Source organism: Vipera ursinii (assembly GCF_947247035.1).
Source record: "Vipera ursinii genome assembly, chromosome: 4".
NCBI classification, from domain to species: Eukaryota; Metazoa; Chordata; class Lepidosauria; order Squamata; family Viperidae; genus Vipera; species Vipera ursinii.
In genome coordinates, this window is record NC_139514.1 from 15,081,333 (window position 1) to 15,100,870 (window position 19,538).

General features: G+C 39.2%; 1 protein-coding gene across 1 annotated transcript in view; it reads left to right on the forward strand.

Moving 5' to 3' along the window:
• ARHGAP42 (Rho GTPase activating protein 42) overlaps window positions 1-18,927 on the forward strand; it is a 172,730-nt gene extending 153,803 nt beyond the window's left edge. Inside the window, exons 18-24 of the mRNA XM_083361927.1 lie at window positions 4,304-4,463; window positions 6,405-6,549; window positions 9,094-9,468; window positions 12,298-12,454; window positions 12,547-12,609; window positions 17,880-17,959; window positions 18,263-18,927. Of these exons, the coding sequence (XP_083218053.1) occupies window positions 4,304-4,463; window positions 6,405-6,549; window positions 9,094-9,468; window positions 12,298-12,454; window positions 12,547-12,609; window positions 17,880-17,959; window positions 18,263-18,351 (1,069 nt within the window). The 3' untranslated portion in view covers window positions 18,352-18,927. The remainder of the gene's footprint in view (window positions 1-4,303; window positions 4,464-6,404; window positions 6,550-9,093; window positions 9,469-12,297; window positions 12,455-12,546; window positions 12,610-17,879; window positions 17,960-18,262) is intronic.
• The last annotated feature ends 611 nt before the right edge of the window (window positions 18,928-19,538 follow it).

Genomic DNA, 19,538 nt, shown 5'->3' on the forward strand with positions numbered 1-19,538 from the left:
GGTGGTCACACTGCCATTTGTTTGAAAATTCTTGTGTGTTTGTGTTTAAATAACAATCCCTACATTTAATTCTATATAAATGTGTGTGTGGTTAACATGTGTGTTCGTCAAAAATTTTCAGCAATAATCAATGATATTCAGTCATTGGATTCACACATTCCATTTCTCTTCCCATGACTATGTATGTTTGATCTCTGGCAGCCAAAACAATAAAGATGCAAGTGAAACTATCGGGGTCACTTTGGTGTTGTGGTTAAGGTGCTTAACCAGGACTAGGAAAAGCTCACAGGATGACTTTCAGACAGTTGCGCTCTCTACATCACACTTACTGTTGTGAAAAGTAGATTTCCAGGAAATGGATATTTTCTTTAATGTGATGTAATGATATAAATTTCATTCTCTTATTATTTCAGCCTATTTATATTCATTATCCCAAAATAAAACTATTACAATAACACTTCTATCTCATTACTGTTATGAAAAAGCTATTTTCTGAAATTTCTTCAAGAAACTAAGCCTTAGTTCCCGTTTCAAAAATTTATGTCCAGTTATTACTTGTCATGGCAATATCAGCCTCACTTTTGTTATCTAAAAGATACAATTTGTCACCAAGGTAGCCCAAGCTTTCCTTGTTAAGATAATAAATTACAGTAATATGGAAACTGATATCTGTTCTACCTCTATTTTAACTTTACTTACTCAATATTCTTTTATTAGTAAAGATTTGAAAACGTTTATCAGAGCATTCTATCTGTACAAAGTTACTTTAAACAATATGAAGCAATAAACTATTCCAACTTTATTGTATTCAGAAATATGTAATAGGGTTAGCTTATTAAATTTGGAACTGCTTTAATATAAAGGAGATAATCACCAAGAACAGCACCCTGCATCAAGTGTGTCCAACGTGTAGGAAAACTTACTCTGAGATATGAATTCCACAATGAGTCCAGGTGACAAATGTTCCAGAGAAGAAATAAATATATAAATGTAGGATGCATCAACACATACAACTCTCAGTAATGAAAAGAGCCTCCTTAATTTAGGGTCAATTTAGGGGCTCCTTAACTAAATCCTGATGCCTTAATACAGAGTTTCTTCCCCTTCTGGCTTTGCGGACTGGTTGGGTAGAGAGAGTGGTTTCGTGCAAGTGGCGGGCAAGTGTGTATGCAGCTCCATTTGCACAAATGGACGCATACACACACACCTCTTGCACAAATGGAGTTATGCCCTCATGTGCTTGCCTGCCATTCCCATAGCCCTGTTTCAAACAGGCTGCAGTCTGGTACTGGGTTGCAGCCTTGGGATTGGTGACCCCTGCCTTAATATATGCTAGAGTACACCTCTAAAAGGGAGGGGGGCTCAATGGCTCAGTGGTTAAAGACATAGAGCTGGTCAGCTAGAAAGCTGACAGCTCGGGTTCGAGACCCAAGTCCCATAAGACAGGGTGAGCTCCCTTTCCTTGCCTCAGCTCCTGCCCACCTAGCAGTTTGAAAGTATGCAAACGAGAGTAGGCTAATAGGCACCACTTCGGTGGGAAGGTAATAGCATTCTGTGTGCCTTTGGCATATAGCCATGCTGGCCACATGACCACAGAAGCGTCTTTGGACAATGCTGATTCCCATGGCCAAGAAACAGAGATGCACACTGTGCCCTAGAATTGGACACGGCTGAACCAGGAAGACTTTTTTACACCTCGAAAATATACCGTATTTTCCGACGTATAAGACGACTGGGCGTATAAGACGACCCCCAACTTTTGAGATGATTTTCATGGGTTAAAGTCTTATACGCCAGAAAATATGGGTAAGTAGGAAGTCACGGCTGCTTCTCAATTAGGTGAAGGTTTATCAAGAGCTTTTGGCCTCGAGATCAGCTTTGCTCTGCCTCGCCTAAACCTCGTCTCCTCTCGCCTTGGCGCCCCCTTCTACTTCAGCCACACGCGCTGGCTGTTTCGGCCAGGAGCAACGAGCATTGTGGCCCAACACTTCGGGAAGGCACCAGGTCTGAAAGAAGGTGGTTCTTTCCGTAGGTTAGTTAATGAACAGGGCGGCGGAGGGCAGGTGTGGTGGTGAAAGAAACGGGCTCAGCCCTGTGCCGCAAGTTTGAGATTCCCTCAAAGAAAGCCCCGAGTTTCCAAGTAACTAGAAACCAGAAGGAGCCCTGCGTGGCACTGAGATCGAGAAGCCCCCTGCATTTTGCTGTGCTTTTCTAAAGTTTTCCAAGAAAATGCAAAGTCGGGGTTTTTCCTCCTTTCACTTGCATAAGTTATCGCTGGAGTATACAGAAAGGGGGAAAAGAAATAAAGGGGAAAAACCCCGCACATATTATAATATTTATTTTTCAAAAGGCCGCCTTCTACTTCAGGACGGAGGGGCGACCCCGGGTTGCTGAAGCCCCAGCGCCAGTTTTCCGCTGCGGTCTGCCTGTCGCAATTCCCGAGCTGCGCCTTCCCGGGCAGGTGTTGCTGTAGGTCTGGCCACGGCACCACGCCCTGAAGTCGAACTCCCAGGGTCAGGTGAAGCTCAGCTCCGCGCGAACATGTCAGGTCGGCCTCCACCTGGCTTCCCGCGCTCCCTTGAGCTCTCATGCTCGCCGAGCGCCGGCGGCTCGGCACACGCTTGACTCCCGCTCCCTTCCAAAAAAAAAAAAAAAGGGCGTCTGCTGCCCTAGGACGCCGGTAAGCTGGAGCCTCAGCCTCGGTTGGGCTGGTCGGTTTATTTATGAGGAGGCCGTCTTTCGCCATTCTCGAGCGCTGGATTTGTCCGTTTCCACTAACGTCTCTGCTCCCGAGGATTTACTATTTTCCGGCGTATAAGGCGACTGGGCATATAAGACGACCCCCGACTTTTGAGAAGATTTTCATGCGTTAAAAGTCGTCTTATATGCCGGAAAATACGGTAACTTGCAATTTTTATATGAACAAGATATCTGCAAATCATCTCGGTGGGGGGGATTGATGTAAAGGATTTCCAATCTTGCCTTTTCATTTGCTAAAATCCGTAAGTACCATTCACTGGGGACATGTTCCAAATTGACCATCTGTATATTTTCAAGAAAGCACCATATCAAAGAATGAGTAATTTTGAGAAAGTGGGCCAGGTATTGCATCCTAAGATTAGGTAGAGCTGTGAATGAATAATCCAATAACATTAGAAGCTTCGTGTTGAACCATATAGATAAGCCTTGACATACCATTGTAATTGAGCTCACAATTTTGGTTGTAAATCATGATAGTCATAAAGTAGGTTACCTCTTGACCAGACCCAATTTTATTACCTTTTTTATGCAAATACCACACTAGTTAAGTGAATCTATCATTTGCTATGAGGATTTCCCCCCCAGAAACTGGAAATAAGTACTGGTTTCCAGCAAAAACATCATAAATCATGGTCACGTGACTGCAGGGCACTGCAAGTGACCATAAATGTGGGCCAGCACCCATAATGCTGCCATATGACCAGGGGGAGTCAGATGTTGGAACTTCAAATCCAGGTCATAAGTAGCTTTTTCCAGATCCATTGTAACTTTAAACAGTTGCTAAGTGATCGGTCATAAGTCAGGGTCAATCTGTAGTCTAACACAAATCTTTTATAAATTTCTGGACTCTTACAGATTGTATAAAATGACAAATTCTGCCAGGCGTGACTTTTCCTGTGATCATGGTACAAAGTTTTGGTGTTTGAAACTGGCTTGTGTGAATTGATTTGAATTAGGTAAACCGTTGGTGGCAATAGATTGAATGAGATGTCCATTAGCATTTTGGAAAAATGATATTTATATATTCTAATTTCAGCTAAGCCCGTAAGCTACATTTGTTTGTGATTCTTTTTGCTAGGAAAAAAAGTTAAGAGTTTCCCTTTCACATATAAAAGAAAGGGTTATATTGGATTTATATTTATTGGGAAGAAACCTGTTTTTTAGAATAAGTGTACATGCAATGCATTACTTAGTATTTGTGTTAATCAGTAGAAATTTTATTCCATGAGAAAATAGCTTGGGAGGAAAACTAGAATTAACAAAGTATATTAAATATTTGAAGCTCTGCTTAAAATATGTAGAATGTTTAAATCATTTAAATATGTAAATTATTAAATAGGAAAGCCTGTTTCCAAAATTTTTACAATAGTATATTCCTCACCAAAGAGCAAATAGTTTTTGTCTTTCCAAAGAATGTTATCAAAACAAATTACATATTTTACTTAATATATACATAAATGGAATGTCCAGTTATATTGAATGGAAATGAAATGCTAGTGCATGATATCTAAATTCTACTATTATTTTAATTGCTTATTTTCAGGGTATCATTACATAGTCAGCAGAATCTCATGACAGTCTCCAATCTTGGAGTTATTTTTGGTCCCACGTTGATGAGAGCCCAGGAGGAAACAGTGGCAGCTATGATGAACATCAAGTTTCAGAATATTGTGGTTGAGATTCTCATTGAGCATTATGAGAAGGTAGAATTCATGAGTTTTACTGAAATCTTATGATAAAAAATATTAAATGCAACATTATATTACTTTAATAACTGTAGGAATATAAATGTCTTGGGTTTTTTAATCAATAGTGAATAAATTGAATAGTTTATTCAGTCAAGAGCAGCATAGCATTTCCTGGAAGTAATTTGCAACTTGGGAATCTTCCTATACTCACAGCTCCTATCTGAACAGCAAGTGAAAGGAAGAAAGGAGAAAATCTCTATGAATGTTCAGCCTATTGAAGAGATAACAAAAAGTAGCTATGACAACAGTCCTCAAATTTCTGAAGGGCTGTCACACAGAAGAGGAAGTAGATGAATTCTCTGTGGTCCCAGATAGCAGGACAAGAAACAGTAGGTTAAAAGTATAACAAAGGAGTAGATACCAGTTATTGGAAGAAACTTCCAGACTGTATCAGACAATTTAATGGGCTATCCCATGACATAATAAGTTTTCACTCACTAGATCAGTGCTTCTGAACTTTGGCTGCTTGAAGATGTGTGGACTTCAACTCCCAGAATTCCTCAACCAGCATGACTGGTAAGGAATTTTAGAAGTTGAAGTCCACACATCTTCAAAGCTGCCAAGATTGAGAAACGCTGCACTAGATTATCTGATCAAAGGGTTGAGAATCATCTTTCAGAAATGCTCTAATATAGAGGTTTTCAACATTTTTCAGATTATGGAAACTTGTTAGTTAAGAAAAAATTCTAGGCAAAGCTTTAGTGGAAGAAAGTTGACTGCGTTCAAATGAACACTTTCCAACCCCCCTTAATCTCTAATGGAACCCATTAAGGTATCCTAGGATTCTGTAGGACACAGCTTGAGGACTTGTTCCACAGGATCCAGGACTAAGCCAAGGGTTGGACTAGAAGATTTTTAGGCCCTTTCTTACTCTATCATCAGTGACCCTACTTTTAAAAAAATCAGCCAAGATCAGCTAGATGATGCCACATTCTGTGACTTAGTAAATAAAAGATGCTCATTACAAAATATGTATTAATTTTGCTAAGAAGCAGTTTTTACCGCCAGTATATTCTGAAAAAGAAGTAATCTGGATTGATCTGGAATAAATAGGGTAATATCAGAATCACTATGTGTACCAAAAGTTAGAATCTCTTCAAATTGTTCAGAATTTTAAGTGTCTGCAATGTTGAGGGGTTCCTTCATTTAATAATGTAGGGTAAGCTTTCTTCACATTCTCACATTCCGATACTTCCCAAAATTCTGTCAGTTTGGGAAAGGGAAGCCTCAGCCTATGAAAACAGTAGGATGCTGTGTGTATTGTCTTACGTAATAGTGGGATATTGCATCAAGTTTTGGTCGCCGCGATGTAAAAAAGACGTTGAGACTCTAGAAAGAGTACAGAAAAGAGCAATTAAGATGATTAGGGGATTGGAGGCTAAAACAGGAATTGGGTACATCTAGTTTAATGAAAATAAAGACAAGGGGGAACGTGATAGCAGTGTTCCAATATCTAAGGATTGCCGCAAAGAAGAAGAAGAAGCGGTCAATTTATACTGCAAAGCACCAGGACAAGAAGCAATAGATGGAAACTAATCAAGGAGAGAACCAACCTAGAACAAAGGAGAAATTTCCTGACAGTGAGAACAAACAATCACTGGAACAGCTTGTCTCCAGAAATTGTGGATGCCCAAACTCTAGAGGTTTTTAAGAAGAGATTGGTCAACCATTTGCCTGAAATGATATAGGGTTTCCTGCCTGAGCAGGGAGTTTGTCTCTCGCTTCCAACTCTGTTATTCTGTAATTATTAAATTATTTTGAAGAATTTAATGTGATACTCAAATTGTATAGAAAAAAAATTCTACTGGAAGCAGATGACTCACAATCTCTCAGCCTAAGCAAATACAGGTATTCCCAAAGATTCTCAACAATATGGATGTTTGCCTTTATTGATAGATATTCCACACAGCCCCCGATCCCAATATTCCTCTTGGAAAGCCTCAGTCCAGATCAAGCTCAAGAAGGACAAGAGCAATCTGTCTCTCCACAGGTTCTCGCAAGCCTAAAGGACGATATACTCCATGTCTAGCAGATCCAGATAGTAAGTGCATTTGTTTCTGTTAGCACTGTGATTTCTCACAGTTGGTTATAAATGGGTGGTAATAATTGTGTTGCTCTGAGCACAAGGGGTGCTTCTCTGCTGAGCATTTTGGGATATTCACAGTGCACCTATCTACATTTTTTTCATTTCGGCTTTTCTTATTTATTTAAAATATTTATATAGCATATATATTGGAACGTTTATATATTTCTTGTTCCTTTGTTTCAATGTATTTTTATAACCTTTCCCCCCAACAAAATCTAGATATGCTGAGGCAGAATTAGCTGTCGTAATGGTACACAAAGAGGATCTTTCTTTCTTCCTCTCCTGACTCAACCAAAGATATAGGAGGGATCCTAGGGTATGGTACAAAGGGACATGATGCAATTTTAGATTTAGTGATTATCTCACTAAAATACTTCCTGGAAGTTTATTTGTATTGCTCTGAGCTTCATGCTGGAAAACTCCCAATATATATAAATGTAAAATTTAAATGTTCAAGGGCAATTAATCACACTAGTGAAGGGCAAATGTTTCTTTTAGCCATTTGTGACATCAAATTCCAGTGGTTTCATTTAAAAAAAGACTTGAAAATAGGACTTCAAATATTCTGATGCTTGTCTACAGCTGTTCAACTGACTATTGAAAGTTTCATTAAGACGTCTTCTTGGGACCTTCATCTGGCATGGAATACTACCACTAGCACTTAGATTTACATACTGCTTCATAGTGCAGGGCTTTTCAACCAGTAGTACGGGTACCACCTGTGGTACATTGGCACCTGGCAGGTGGTACGCAACCATCCTAGAAAAGTGGTAGCAGGAGAGGGGAATGTTGTGATTCAGGGTCAGCCTGTGGGTTCGGCAGTTGGGTCAGACGATTCAGAGGAGGAGGACGGGGTTGTTCGAGAGCCTCCAGAGGATAGCCTTGAGGGTCTGCAGAGCCCTCAGCCAGGCCCCTCCCATCTGGTTATGACGCAGACCCAGCTGTGTGAGCCTGACAGCGTGGATGAAGATGACCCACAGCTGGCCCTGTTCAAGGACGCCCGACGCAGGAGGCAGTCAATCAGGAGTAAACAGAGGAAAGCAATGGGGCACCTCGGAAGGAGGCAGAGAGAAGCCACGCCTTGAACTGTTTAAAAGGGGAATGTGTGGGAGGGCTGGTTTGCTGAAGGCAACCGTTTGAATAGCTCCTGTTTCATGGTTCGTGTTTCTGTTTGCTCTGTTTGCTGTTTTATGTCAATAAATTTGGCAGGCTTAGTTCCAGCCTCTTGCCGTTTTGTAAAGGGGTTGTAGTAGGCTGGTACAGAACAGGGAATGAGCTGAACCGGTGGCAGCACCTCACAAGCCTGAGCGAGAGATGGCTGGAGCTGCAGGGCTGTCAGGGCTCAGTGGAAGCGCCAGGATCAGTGCTTCTTGGGGGCTGTCAAGGCTCAGCGGAAGTGCCAGGATCAGCACCGGGCTCCAGCTGGAGCTTGGCGCTGATCCTGGCACTTCTGCTGAGCCCAAAAGAAGCGCCAATCAGCTGGAATGTTGCAGCATCTCCAGGGTCTGGTGATTTACATTCAGATGCTTGGCAACTGATTCATATTTATGATGGCCACAGTGTCCCAGGTGAAGTGACCAAAACCTGCTACAACCACCCAGCAGACGGGGGAATAAAAACCAAACACCCCCCCACCCCACCCCCACTGCCAATCCTCAGCAGAAATGCTCACAACAATGAAAACCTCGGACAGGAGGAAGAGCGCCACCGGGCAGGCAGGCAGGTGTCTTGCTTGGCTGTGGCTTGCGGGGCACTTTTTTCAGTGCCATTGTAACTTCGAACAGTCACTAAGTGAACTGTTGTAAGTCAAGGACTACCTGTACTTCATAATTTTTTTCCTTTTTTTTTTTTGGTCATCAAGTTTTTGACACCTTGCTAGGTGACTGGTGGTACTCGGATGTTGCCATATCCTAAAAGTGGTACAATGGGTGAAAAGGTTGAAAAGCCCTGTCATAGTGCTTTACTGCCCTTTCTAAATGGTTTACAAAGTCAGCACATTGCCCCCGACAATCTGGGTCCTCATTTTACCAACCTTGGAAAGATGGAAAGCGGAGTCAACCTTGAGCTGGTCAGGATTGAATTCCTGGCTGTGGGCAGAGTTAGCCTGCCACCACAGCTCTTACATGTCGTATAGCCATAAGCCATTTTCTCATACAGTCACACTCGAGATGTTCAGATTAATGCATTCTCATGCCATCATTAATCTGTATGGGTTTTGCTACACTTGTGCAGAATCATGAAGTAAAATATTGTTCTGGTAAAGTCAATTTAGATCATATTGTATTTCTGTGCATATTAGTTAATAAGAGGTAGTGTTGTTTTGCTTCCAGGGAAAAGCAAAGAAATTTGAGAAATGTGGGGTCCTTGGTGCTCTCTGAGCTTGCTGATTTTCTTACAGACGTTTCGTTAGCAAGCTAAGTAACATCATCAATGCTGGCTAAATTTGAGAAATGCCATTTATTGTTTCCATCCCTTTCTCTTAACCTTTCCACCTTCCAGGTGATTCATACAGTAGCAGTCCAGACAGCACTCCAATGGGCAGCATAGAATCACTGTCCTCTCACTCTTCAGAACAGAACAGCACTACCAAACCTGTGTCTTCTCAATCCAGGGAAAAAACAGGGGTTGTTCCATGGATTGCATCATCACCATCATCCAATGGACCAAAAAATTCAGGGCTTTGGACCACAAGTCCTGAATCCTCCTCAAAGGAGGATGCAGCAAAAACAGATGTGGAATCTGACTGTCAAAGTGTCACATCTGTTACTGGACCAGACAATGTGACCTCACCAGGAGACGCAGCCAAAAGAGGATTGTATAGTCTCTCTGGAATGAAAACAGCTTCATCTTTAAGGTCTATCCCTTCTGCAGAAGGTAATTTTTGAATGATCCATTGCTTTACGGTCAATAAGTTATTTAATGGGTTGTGCATATCTATTTTCACATATATTTCAACATTGCAAATCGAGAAATATTTACATAATATTGGGACCTTGGCCAGCAAGATGGGTGGCATATAAATTTAATAAATGAATAAATAAACATAAAATTGGGAATAGTTGGTGGCTATGCTTAAAGGCAAAAATACATGTAGTATTGAGTTTTTGCTAACTGGGATGACAAATCATATGTGAAACAAAGGGTTTTTATTAAAAGTGAAATAAACGCAGTGTTTGCACTTATAGTATATGGGAGCTATTTCAGAAATCATAGACATTAATGAAAAGCTATATAAGATTTCAATTTTGATTGTCATTTTATTATTTTATTAAGTTCTAATGTGGTTATAGTTTTTCATTCATTTATTTTTGTATATCCCCCACCCCCCGAGTTACATGGTATGAATTGGACAGCCATATAAAAAGCTTAAATTAGCCAATACAGGAAGGCATCCACAAGAAGACCTTAAGGTTTTGTTGAGATGATGATGATGATGATGATGAAATAATAATGATGATGATGATGATGATGATGGAAGGGACCTTGGAGATCATCTAGAAGCTTTTTTTGTTATTTTTGACTTTTGTTGCAAGCCTTAGTTCATTTTGAGCCTTAGCTTTCCTCATTTCAGCTTTGCAGGCTTGGGCTATTTGCTGATATTCTGCCTTAGTTATGTGCCCCTCTTTCCACTTTTTATACTTGTCCTTTTTGTCTTTCAATTTATCAGAGAGTTCTTTATTGCAGCCATGAGGGTTTCTTTTGAGAGCTGTTATTTTCCTTCTTCGTTGCTATTGTGCTAGACTGGGCTTTTATTATCTCACTTCTTGAATTGTTTTCCCCTTGAGGATTCTCATCCGTGCAATCCTTCCCAAGCTGTCTCTAAGTTTATTGAAATTAACTCTCTTAAAGTCCAAAACTCTAATTTGACTGTGTTCTATTGCTTGTGCTTGCATAATGTTGAATTCTAATATTGCATGATCACCCCCCCCCAAAGGTTTCTGTGGCTTCAACACCGTCTGTCATTTCATCTCTGTTAGTGAGAATTAGGTCCAATATGGCTGATCCCCTAGTTCCCTTCTATACTTTTTGGAAGACAATGTTGTCTGCTACATTTGTCAGGAATCTGTTTGATCTTCCACTTGGTGCAGAATTTGTCTCCCAGTTGTTTTCAGGGTAATTAAAGCCCCCCATAATTATTGTGATGTGCTTCCTATGTACCTTAGCTGACTAGCAAAAAGTTCATCTATTTCCTCTGTTTGATTGGGTGGCCTATAGTATACCCCTATGGCAATGTCATTTTTCCCCCCTTTTTGTATTGACCCAAATGCATTGAAGACAATTTTCATCATTGTTGTGTTCCATTTCTGTAGAGGTGTAGTTATTTCTTATATAGAGAGCAACTCCACCTCCTCTTTTATTTGATTTGTTTCTTTTAAATAATTTAAATTTCTCTGCGTGTTCCATTTGTGGGTTTCATCCCACCAAGTTTCCATAATGGCAACAATATCATATCTGCCCTCGTTCACCTGAATTTCTAGTTCACTCTGTTTGTTGCTCATACTCTGTGGGTTGGTGTATAGACATTTGAGTCCTTTATGACTGATGTCTCACATGTCATGGGATTATCATGCCAATGGTGTAAAAGCACTGCAATTTCTAAACATTTTTGAAGAGGAAAATAGATAATAAAAGAATATTTTAATCAAATAAGAGAAAACAGGAAATCCAAACCTAGGGTCTTTTTAAGTTATGAGTTCCTTCCAAATTTCAAGGAACAGACTTCAGAAATATTGACCATTCCCTTGTCTTTCAGATACATTTTGTAATCTCATTTTTTTACTATAATAATAAGTCTATTGTTTTCACTGACAAATATCAGTTTGCTTCATTGTTACACAACATTTGGGGGGACAGTGAACTCCAATAAAGTTTGTGGTTTTACCATGTTTTATAATACATGTGCTCTTGTTGCTAATTTCAAATATAGGATTAGGGGGGGGGGGAAATGCTCTCAATGCCTATTTTGCATTTACAATAAGGATTGTGGTAAGCCGCAAACGTATATTTGGAACTGAGTAATAGATGAAAGAAGTGTTCAGCACTTTATCTTTCCTTTAAATCAATTATTCACACATCATGGTCTTTCAGTGAAATAATGAGAATAGAAGAGTCATCCAAAGAGTCAACAAGTATTTTATGTATGTATCTATGTATGTATGTATGTATTTGTTTGTTCATTTGTTTGTTCATTCATTCATATCCAAACTTCATTATTTTTGCAAATAACTGAAGGAGGCAACATATCCAACACACCTTCCTCTATGTGGAGATAATCCTCAACTTATAACCATTTGTTTAGTGACTGTATGAAGTTAGAACAGCACTTTTAAAAAGTGACTTGTGACCATTTCGACAACCATTGCAGGATCCGTGTGCTCACATGATCACAATTCAGACACCTCGCAACTTTATTGTATGACAGTTGCAGAATCCCCCTGTGGTCACCTTTTACAACCTTCCGACAAGCAAAGTCAATGGGGAAGCCAGAGTCAGTTAACAACCGCACTACTAGCTTAACAACTGCAGCGATTCACTTAACAACTGTGGCAAGGTCGTAAAATGGTGTAAAACTCATTTAACAACTGTTTTTTGCTTAGCAACAGAAATTTTGGGCTCAATTGGGGTCGTAAGTCAAGGACTACCTGTAGTGAACACCAACAAGGAGACATTCAAGTTAATTTCATGTAATAATTTGTTATTTAGGTAACAAAAGCTGCAGAAGTTCCTTGCAAAGTTTAGCTTCCTTGGATGCCAAGGAAGGACCAAAGATGCTAGAAAATCCAGATCTGCCTCCAAAAATGTGCAGAAGATTACGATTGGATACAGCATCGAGTAATGGCTACCAAAGACCAGGGTCTGTGTAAGTTTATTCACATTTTGAACACGTGAATTTTTGCATTGGAAAGAGCTTGGAAATTATTGGTAATCATGAAATTGTTTTCAATATTTCAGGGTAGCAGCAAGAGCCCAACTATTTGAAAGTGGTTGCTCAGTAAAGCAGGCTCCCTCTGGAAGGTAGGTTTTAACACATTAATTTGTGCTCCTTTGAGTATTAAATCATATTTTACTTCTATGTTGAGTGTTACAATTTCTTTTGAAATGCAGATGCTATCAATGCTGGAAGAAAATCTGTCCTTACAATTATTAGTTAGCAGTAACAGAATATTAAGAGTTGAATAAAATCTAAACGTATTTCAAGTTGAACTTGAACACATCCAATTTTAGGTGTGTCCTCAGAGTTTCCTCTCCTTCTTGAGGAAAAAATTGGGGAAACCATGCAATGGATTGCTAGAGATAAGAAGAAATGCTGATTAGAAATGATGCTTCTGAGCATTCAAGAAAATATGGGATGCAGAAATATAGTATAGTTTCTTGGTAGTGTAATAATCCACCAAGGAAACTTACACAGCAACTGAAGAAGAACCGACTGGGTTTCTGTCTTATAAATAGACAGGCAGTCCTTAATTTACAACCTCAATCGGGACCAGTATTTTAATTGTGACAGTCATTAAGTCAAAGCACCCATCTAACCTAACCTGGTTTTATGACCATTTTTAAGTGGTCGTTAAGCAAATCACACTCTGAGTCACAACTCTGAATCCATTCTGACAAATGAGGATCTTTTTGCAGGAAACTGGTAATATATATATATATGTACTCTGTGTGTCTGTGTGTATATATATATATATATATATATATATATATATATATATATATATATATACGTATATATACATATATATATATATATATATACACATACACACATACATACATACATACATATATAGGTATATATATATACATATACATATATACATACATACATAGGTACATATATAGGTGTGTATGTATATGTATATGTATGTATATATATATATATATATATATATATATATATATATATATATATATATATATATATATATTGATGTGTGTTTTTGTGTGTGTGTGTGTGTTTGTGTTCTGAACCAGCCCTCTTCTAACAAACCCCTATTCAAAAGAAGAGACTGGAGAGCGTCCAAGGCTAAAAGGCTTCTGCCAAGATTTAATTACGCAGTTAACAAAAACACTAGAGCTTGTCTTCTCAAGCGGAAAAGTTGCTTTCAGCAACCAGCCCCTCCCCAAACACTCCTTTTATAGAGAGCTCAGGGCGTGGTCTCCCTGTGCCTCCTCCCGAGGAGTCTCACAGCCTTTCTTTGTTTGTTCCTGCTCGACTGCCTCCTGCGTCGGGCGTCCTTGAACAGGGCCAGCTGTGGGTCATCTTCCTCCGCACTCTCGGGCTCACGCAGCTGAGAAGAGGTCCCCGGCTGAGGACTCTGCAAAGCCTCCAAATCATCATCAGCCGGTTCGTTTCCCTCCTCCCCCACATCTGAGTCCTCCGATACATCGGAGCCGGCTGTCGGACCCACAGGCTGGCCCTGAGTCACAACAGTTTGAAATGCTTGTTAGCTATTTTTAGATTACCTTGCTAGGCCCCAAACATGGGACAAATCTTTATTTCCTGTGTCAGCCTAACCTGAAGGCCATTGACAGGCAGTAGTCACACCAGTGACAGCTCATATTTGTGTAAATATATATATACATACATACATACATACATGCATACATACATACATACATACACATATATTCACAAATCGCAGTCACATTACCTCAGGATGCTAAAACCAAGTCATAAATATGAGCTGGTTGCCAAGCATCCAAAATAAGGTCATGTGACCATCAGGGCAATGTGGCATTTTAAGATGGCCAGAAGTGATTTATAAGTCATAAACTGCCTTTTCCAAGGTGGTTGTAATTCCAAACAGTCGCTAAGTGATCGGTTGTAAGTTCACAACTACCTGTAGTCTGTTGTCAGTGGTCTATGTAACAGACTTGCCTCTGAAGGTGCCAACCACAGTTGCCAGTGAAACATCAATACACCTGGTGTCTAGATTGCGGTCACTAAACCTTGGAGCCCAACAAGTACTGGCCAGGAAAGCCTCCACCTATATCACTTAGTTTCTTGCATGAAAGGTTGGGTAATTTCCCTAACATGTGGAAAACTAAATTCCAGTCCAATCCAAATAGAGGGTTATATGGAGGCAGTCAGAAAGATTTGTCAGCCAGGTTCAAAGAAATCATTAACTTCATAGAAATGTAAGTGCACCCTTATAAAGTCCCTTTGTGTGTCCTAGAGAGCTTGAGCCCTTGCACAAATGAAGTGAGATTCCTCTTCAGGAACATACAGCAGTTGGCAATGTTATTTTTACATCCTCTTTTACTAGTAGCTAAATAGGAGAAAAAGAAAGGAAAGCATACAACGAGTTCTTTGCGTGAGCATTGGAGCCTTTATGGAGTGAATAGGGAGGATAGATGATTAGCAAGGAGAGTGAAGAGCATTTTGACCAACATGCATGGGAAGTAGGAAAGAACTGAAGAGATATTTATCTGGGGGAAAAATGGAAGTATTATTTGTTAGCATGGCTTCCCTGGATTATGATGTCTCCAGATGTGCAATTCCCAGAATCAGCTTTGGCCATTCTGACTGGAAAAACCAGGAGCTGCAATTGTAATCCATCTGGAGGGGCATCAGATAGTCCTCAGCATATAACCAGAATTTGAACCAGAATTTCCATTGATAAGCAAGGCAGTTGTTCAATGAGTCACACCAGATTTTATGAGCTTTTTTTGCTACAGTTTTTAAGCATATCACTACAGTAAGTGAATAACGTGTCATTAAACAGCTTCAGCTTTTCCCATTGACTTTGCTTATTGGAAACTGGCTGAGAAGGTCACCAATGGCAATTACGTGACCCCAGGACACTGCAACAACCATTGTAAAAACATGCCTGTTTCTAACCACCCCATTTTTTCAAGTGCCATTGTAACTTTCAAACTGTCACTAAATGAAAGGTTGTAAGTCGAGGACTACCTGTATTGCATGCAGGATACACTGATTGTGCTAGCAAAGTATAACAACATCTGACACACCCAACCATTGTGCATATTCCAGATGTCCAGGTGAATTGTAATTTGTGTGATACGCTATCCAAAGTTGTTCAGTTTTGCCCAATTGCTGACAGAGTGTGGCTTTATGAGCCAAATTCCATAGTAAAACAGAGAAGCAGAGCAGTAAAGGCAGAGTTTTGGAGCCTATCAGCAAAGGACACCTCTGCCCCCACTTTGGGGTAATTACCTAAAAAATTAGGGAGGGGCGGTTTCCCTAAGACACATACAAAAGAGGAATCATTTTGGTGACTATGAAACAGACTTTGGTATGTAAAATAAATTTAAAAATTTGGAAAATTGTAAAAATGAGAGCGGTGGCTACTTAACAGAATTAACTGCTATTTGCAACTAGATGTCAACATATTCCTCTCTAAAAGAAATTACAATTCTTTACATATATTTTTCTTTATTGATTTCAGTGTGTCTGAGGGCTTTATTTTCCCCTCAGAATCCAAAAGATAGGGCAGGTTGAATTTAATTACGGCAGCGAGACTTTTAGTAGCACAATATTGGAAGAAGGAAGAACTGCCCACTATAAAAGAGTGGACTTTGAAAGTTTCTAACTTGGCGGAAATAGCAAAGATTTCAGCATATTTGAAAGATCAATCGCAACAGAGATACATTGTGGAATGGAGAAGATGGATTGAATATATTCAGAATAAATATGGGACTAAAAAGTATCATTTAGCATTTGAATAAGTAGCGGATTTTTATGACGTATAATTAGTGGTTATTTTATTAATATTTTGACTATGGAGAGTTAAAGTGTGATAGAATTTGATGTTTTATTATTGTTGTTAGCATATTTTAGATTATGCTTGTTTGTATTATTATACCCTGTATTCAGCTCTGGGAAGTCGGGGAGGGGGGGAGGGGAGGGGAGTGGGGAGGGGAGGGGAGGGGGAGGAGGGGTTTTTTTGTATTCAAAATGTATTGTAAAACTTTTCAATAAAAAGAAACAAAAGATAGGGCGGGTATTCTAATTTGAGACTAGACTAAACTCTAAATCAGCCAAATAATTTTCATTAAGTGTTAATCAATTGATAGAATAGTTAGGATGTAATATTTATTATTTCTTGTCAGTTAAGCTTGAACTTTGTCTTACACTTAATTTAGATTTAAAAGCACATTGAAATCTGATAAGGAGCAAAATCTTGTATGTATGTGTGTGTGTATATATGTATACATGTGTGTGTGTGTGTATGCTAAATTTTTTGGATTGCTAACAAAGAGTTAAAGGGGGACTGGGATAGCTATTTCGAGCTTATTAGCTCTCATCAGCCAGCCATACCCTTCTGAGATTCGAACCTGGGCTGCTTGCACTTAGGCAGCTGTGTTGACCCCTAGGCCACAGGCTCTTTCTCACTTTGTCAGCTGTATCAGGGAGGGAAGAGAAAGGGGAGGAAATATATCTTGAGTGTATTTTTGAAGTCTAAAGAGCTAGTGCTCTATATACAGATAGTCCTCGACTTGCAATTGGTCATTGGTGACCATTCAAAGGTATGTTAGATCCCCCAAATGATACCTACGACCTGGTTCCAAAGTTCCAATGGCTGCCCCCCATGGTCACATGATCATCTTTTGGGCACTCGGCAACCGGGCCATATTTATGCCTGTTCGCTATGTCCCAGGGTCACGTAACCAGGTTTTATGCCATTTTTGCCCAAAAATTGTGTTTTACTTCTGGTTTGGTGCAAAAACATATTATAGTGAACAATGAGTTTGCTTATCAACTGTGACATTCACTTAACATCCATGGCATTCACTTAATGAACACCACAAAAACAGTTCTCAAAATTAGGTCAATCACATAGGTAACCCACTTTAAAACTGTCGCAACTTAGTAGGACTGTGATGGGCAGGTTCATAAGTCAAAGACTACTTGTAACTGGATTGATTGATTGATTGATTGAGCCACCCATCTTACCTCAAGGTAACTGTATAACTGGATCCTGCGAATTGTCTGGCCACAACGTTTGGGACACATTTAAAAGTCAGTCCCACCACATTTTAGAGAGTGCCTTAAAACAATAGTTAACTTCAAAAGGGTCTGTTAGTTTGAAGTAGGGGTCTGCAAACATGGCCCTTTTATGACTTGTGGACTTCAACTCCCAGAATTCCAAGCCCACAAGTCATAAAAGGGCCAAGTTTGAAGACCCCTGGTTTGAAGCATTTCATTTACAGATGTGTTTCCCATATTGAAAATCCAATATTTTCTTCTACTGGAGTGCTTTTCCATTGATCACCCATTTCTTTTTTGTCTACATTTTTTGCTTCTTACTGTTTTCAAGGCAAGCCAAGGCCATGTATTCCTGTAAGGCTGAACACAGTCATGAACTGAGCTTCCCGCAGGGGGCAGTATTTTCCAATGGTAAGATGCAATTAGGTTTTATTGTCTTTGTTGCAATAACATTAGCAACCAGCACCTCTGTTCATCTTTAGAGCTTTAAGACTGCTTGTTTTTTCATTAGTGCAACACAATTATTCTTCATCATATTACTTTTTCAAGGATGAGTGATAACGTGAATATGTTATAAACATGTGTTGTGCATGTATGTGTGTGCATGTGAATATTGTTATTATTTATATTATTATTTTTGTTAAACATTAAAGTATGTCTAAGGGAGAAAACCATAATCAATGTAAGTCAAGCACTGTCCTTCTTTCTTAACAGTATATCCATCTGTGGAACCTGGATGGCTAAAAGCAACATATGAAGGCAAAACAGGACTTGTTCCAGAAAACTATGTTGTCTTTCTCTAGTGATAGTAATGGACAGCAGTTTCTTCATGGTATCCATGGTAACAAGCAATAAGCACTGTGACTTTTTTAAAAAAATCTGACACAGATATGGAGGGTCTGCCAGCTATCCCCATGTATGGTTGACTCCCTTCCATTTCTGCAACTGCAGATTATGTAGCTTTGTATAAGTAGAACAGAATTTAACGAAAACAGTCAAGAGGATGGGTTTTGTTTTTTCAGTCTGTGTTTTTAAACTGAACATGGTACTTTCTCTGTCTTCCACTGTTGTTAACGAGAAAAATCACTTTATTTTTTTCCTTTATGCACAAAATCAATTCACCTGAAAATGAATCCACTTTTTTTTTAAAATCTGAGCGACTGATTCTCAATTGGTCCTTATCATTTCAAGAAAAGCTTGAGCTTGTATTTAAATTGTTAATAAATGTTCACCGATGTCATTGTTTGTAAAAGCAATATAGATAGGGATATAAATGTGTTAATTGAAGCAACATTTCATCAAAGTCATATTTTTGTTTCAAATGGCATTTTAACGCGGTATATAGTATATGTGTTTTGGTTTTTCTTCCTTCACTTCTATGTTTTATCCTATAATTATTAATAAATTATATTTATAAAATCTCACTTCCATTCTAATAATACGTTGGAATGCCAACTTCATAAATAAGCTATTGTTTTTACTTATTATTATGGTATGTTGCACAATCAGCCAAATGTTCAGACTGGATTTGGTATCTTTATCCACCTATTGAGTCCTTCCCAAGAACATTGGTTAGGAAGGTGTGGATGTTTGATGATGATAGAGGTATTGCCGCAGGATGTAATTGCAATTGACCAGTGGTGATTTTTGTCAATGCCAGTAGTGTTCAAATGGTGCTCCAGTTGTTTGGGATTGCCCCCAAAGAGTCTATTACTATTGATGCTATCTTGGCTTTCTCCTGCTATAGTCATTCTATTTCTATTTGCTTTGTATTAATTTATCGTCTCTATTTCTTTCTGTTCTATTCTGCTGTCTCCAGGTACTGCCACATCTACTATCCAGACCTTTTTTGTGTTTCTTATCGACAATTTGTTAAGTCTGGATGTTATGTGGGAAGTGTCTGTTGGTTTGAATTCCAAAGTCCCAGAGCACTTTAGCTTTTTCATTTGCTATTACTCACTTTTATGGTTCCACCAGTTCTTGCTTACAG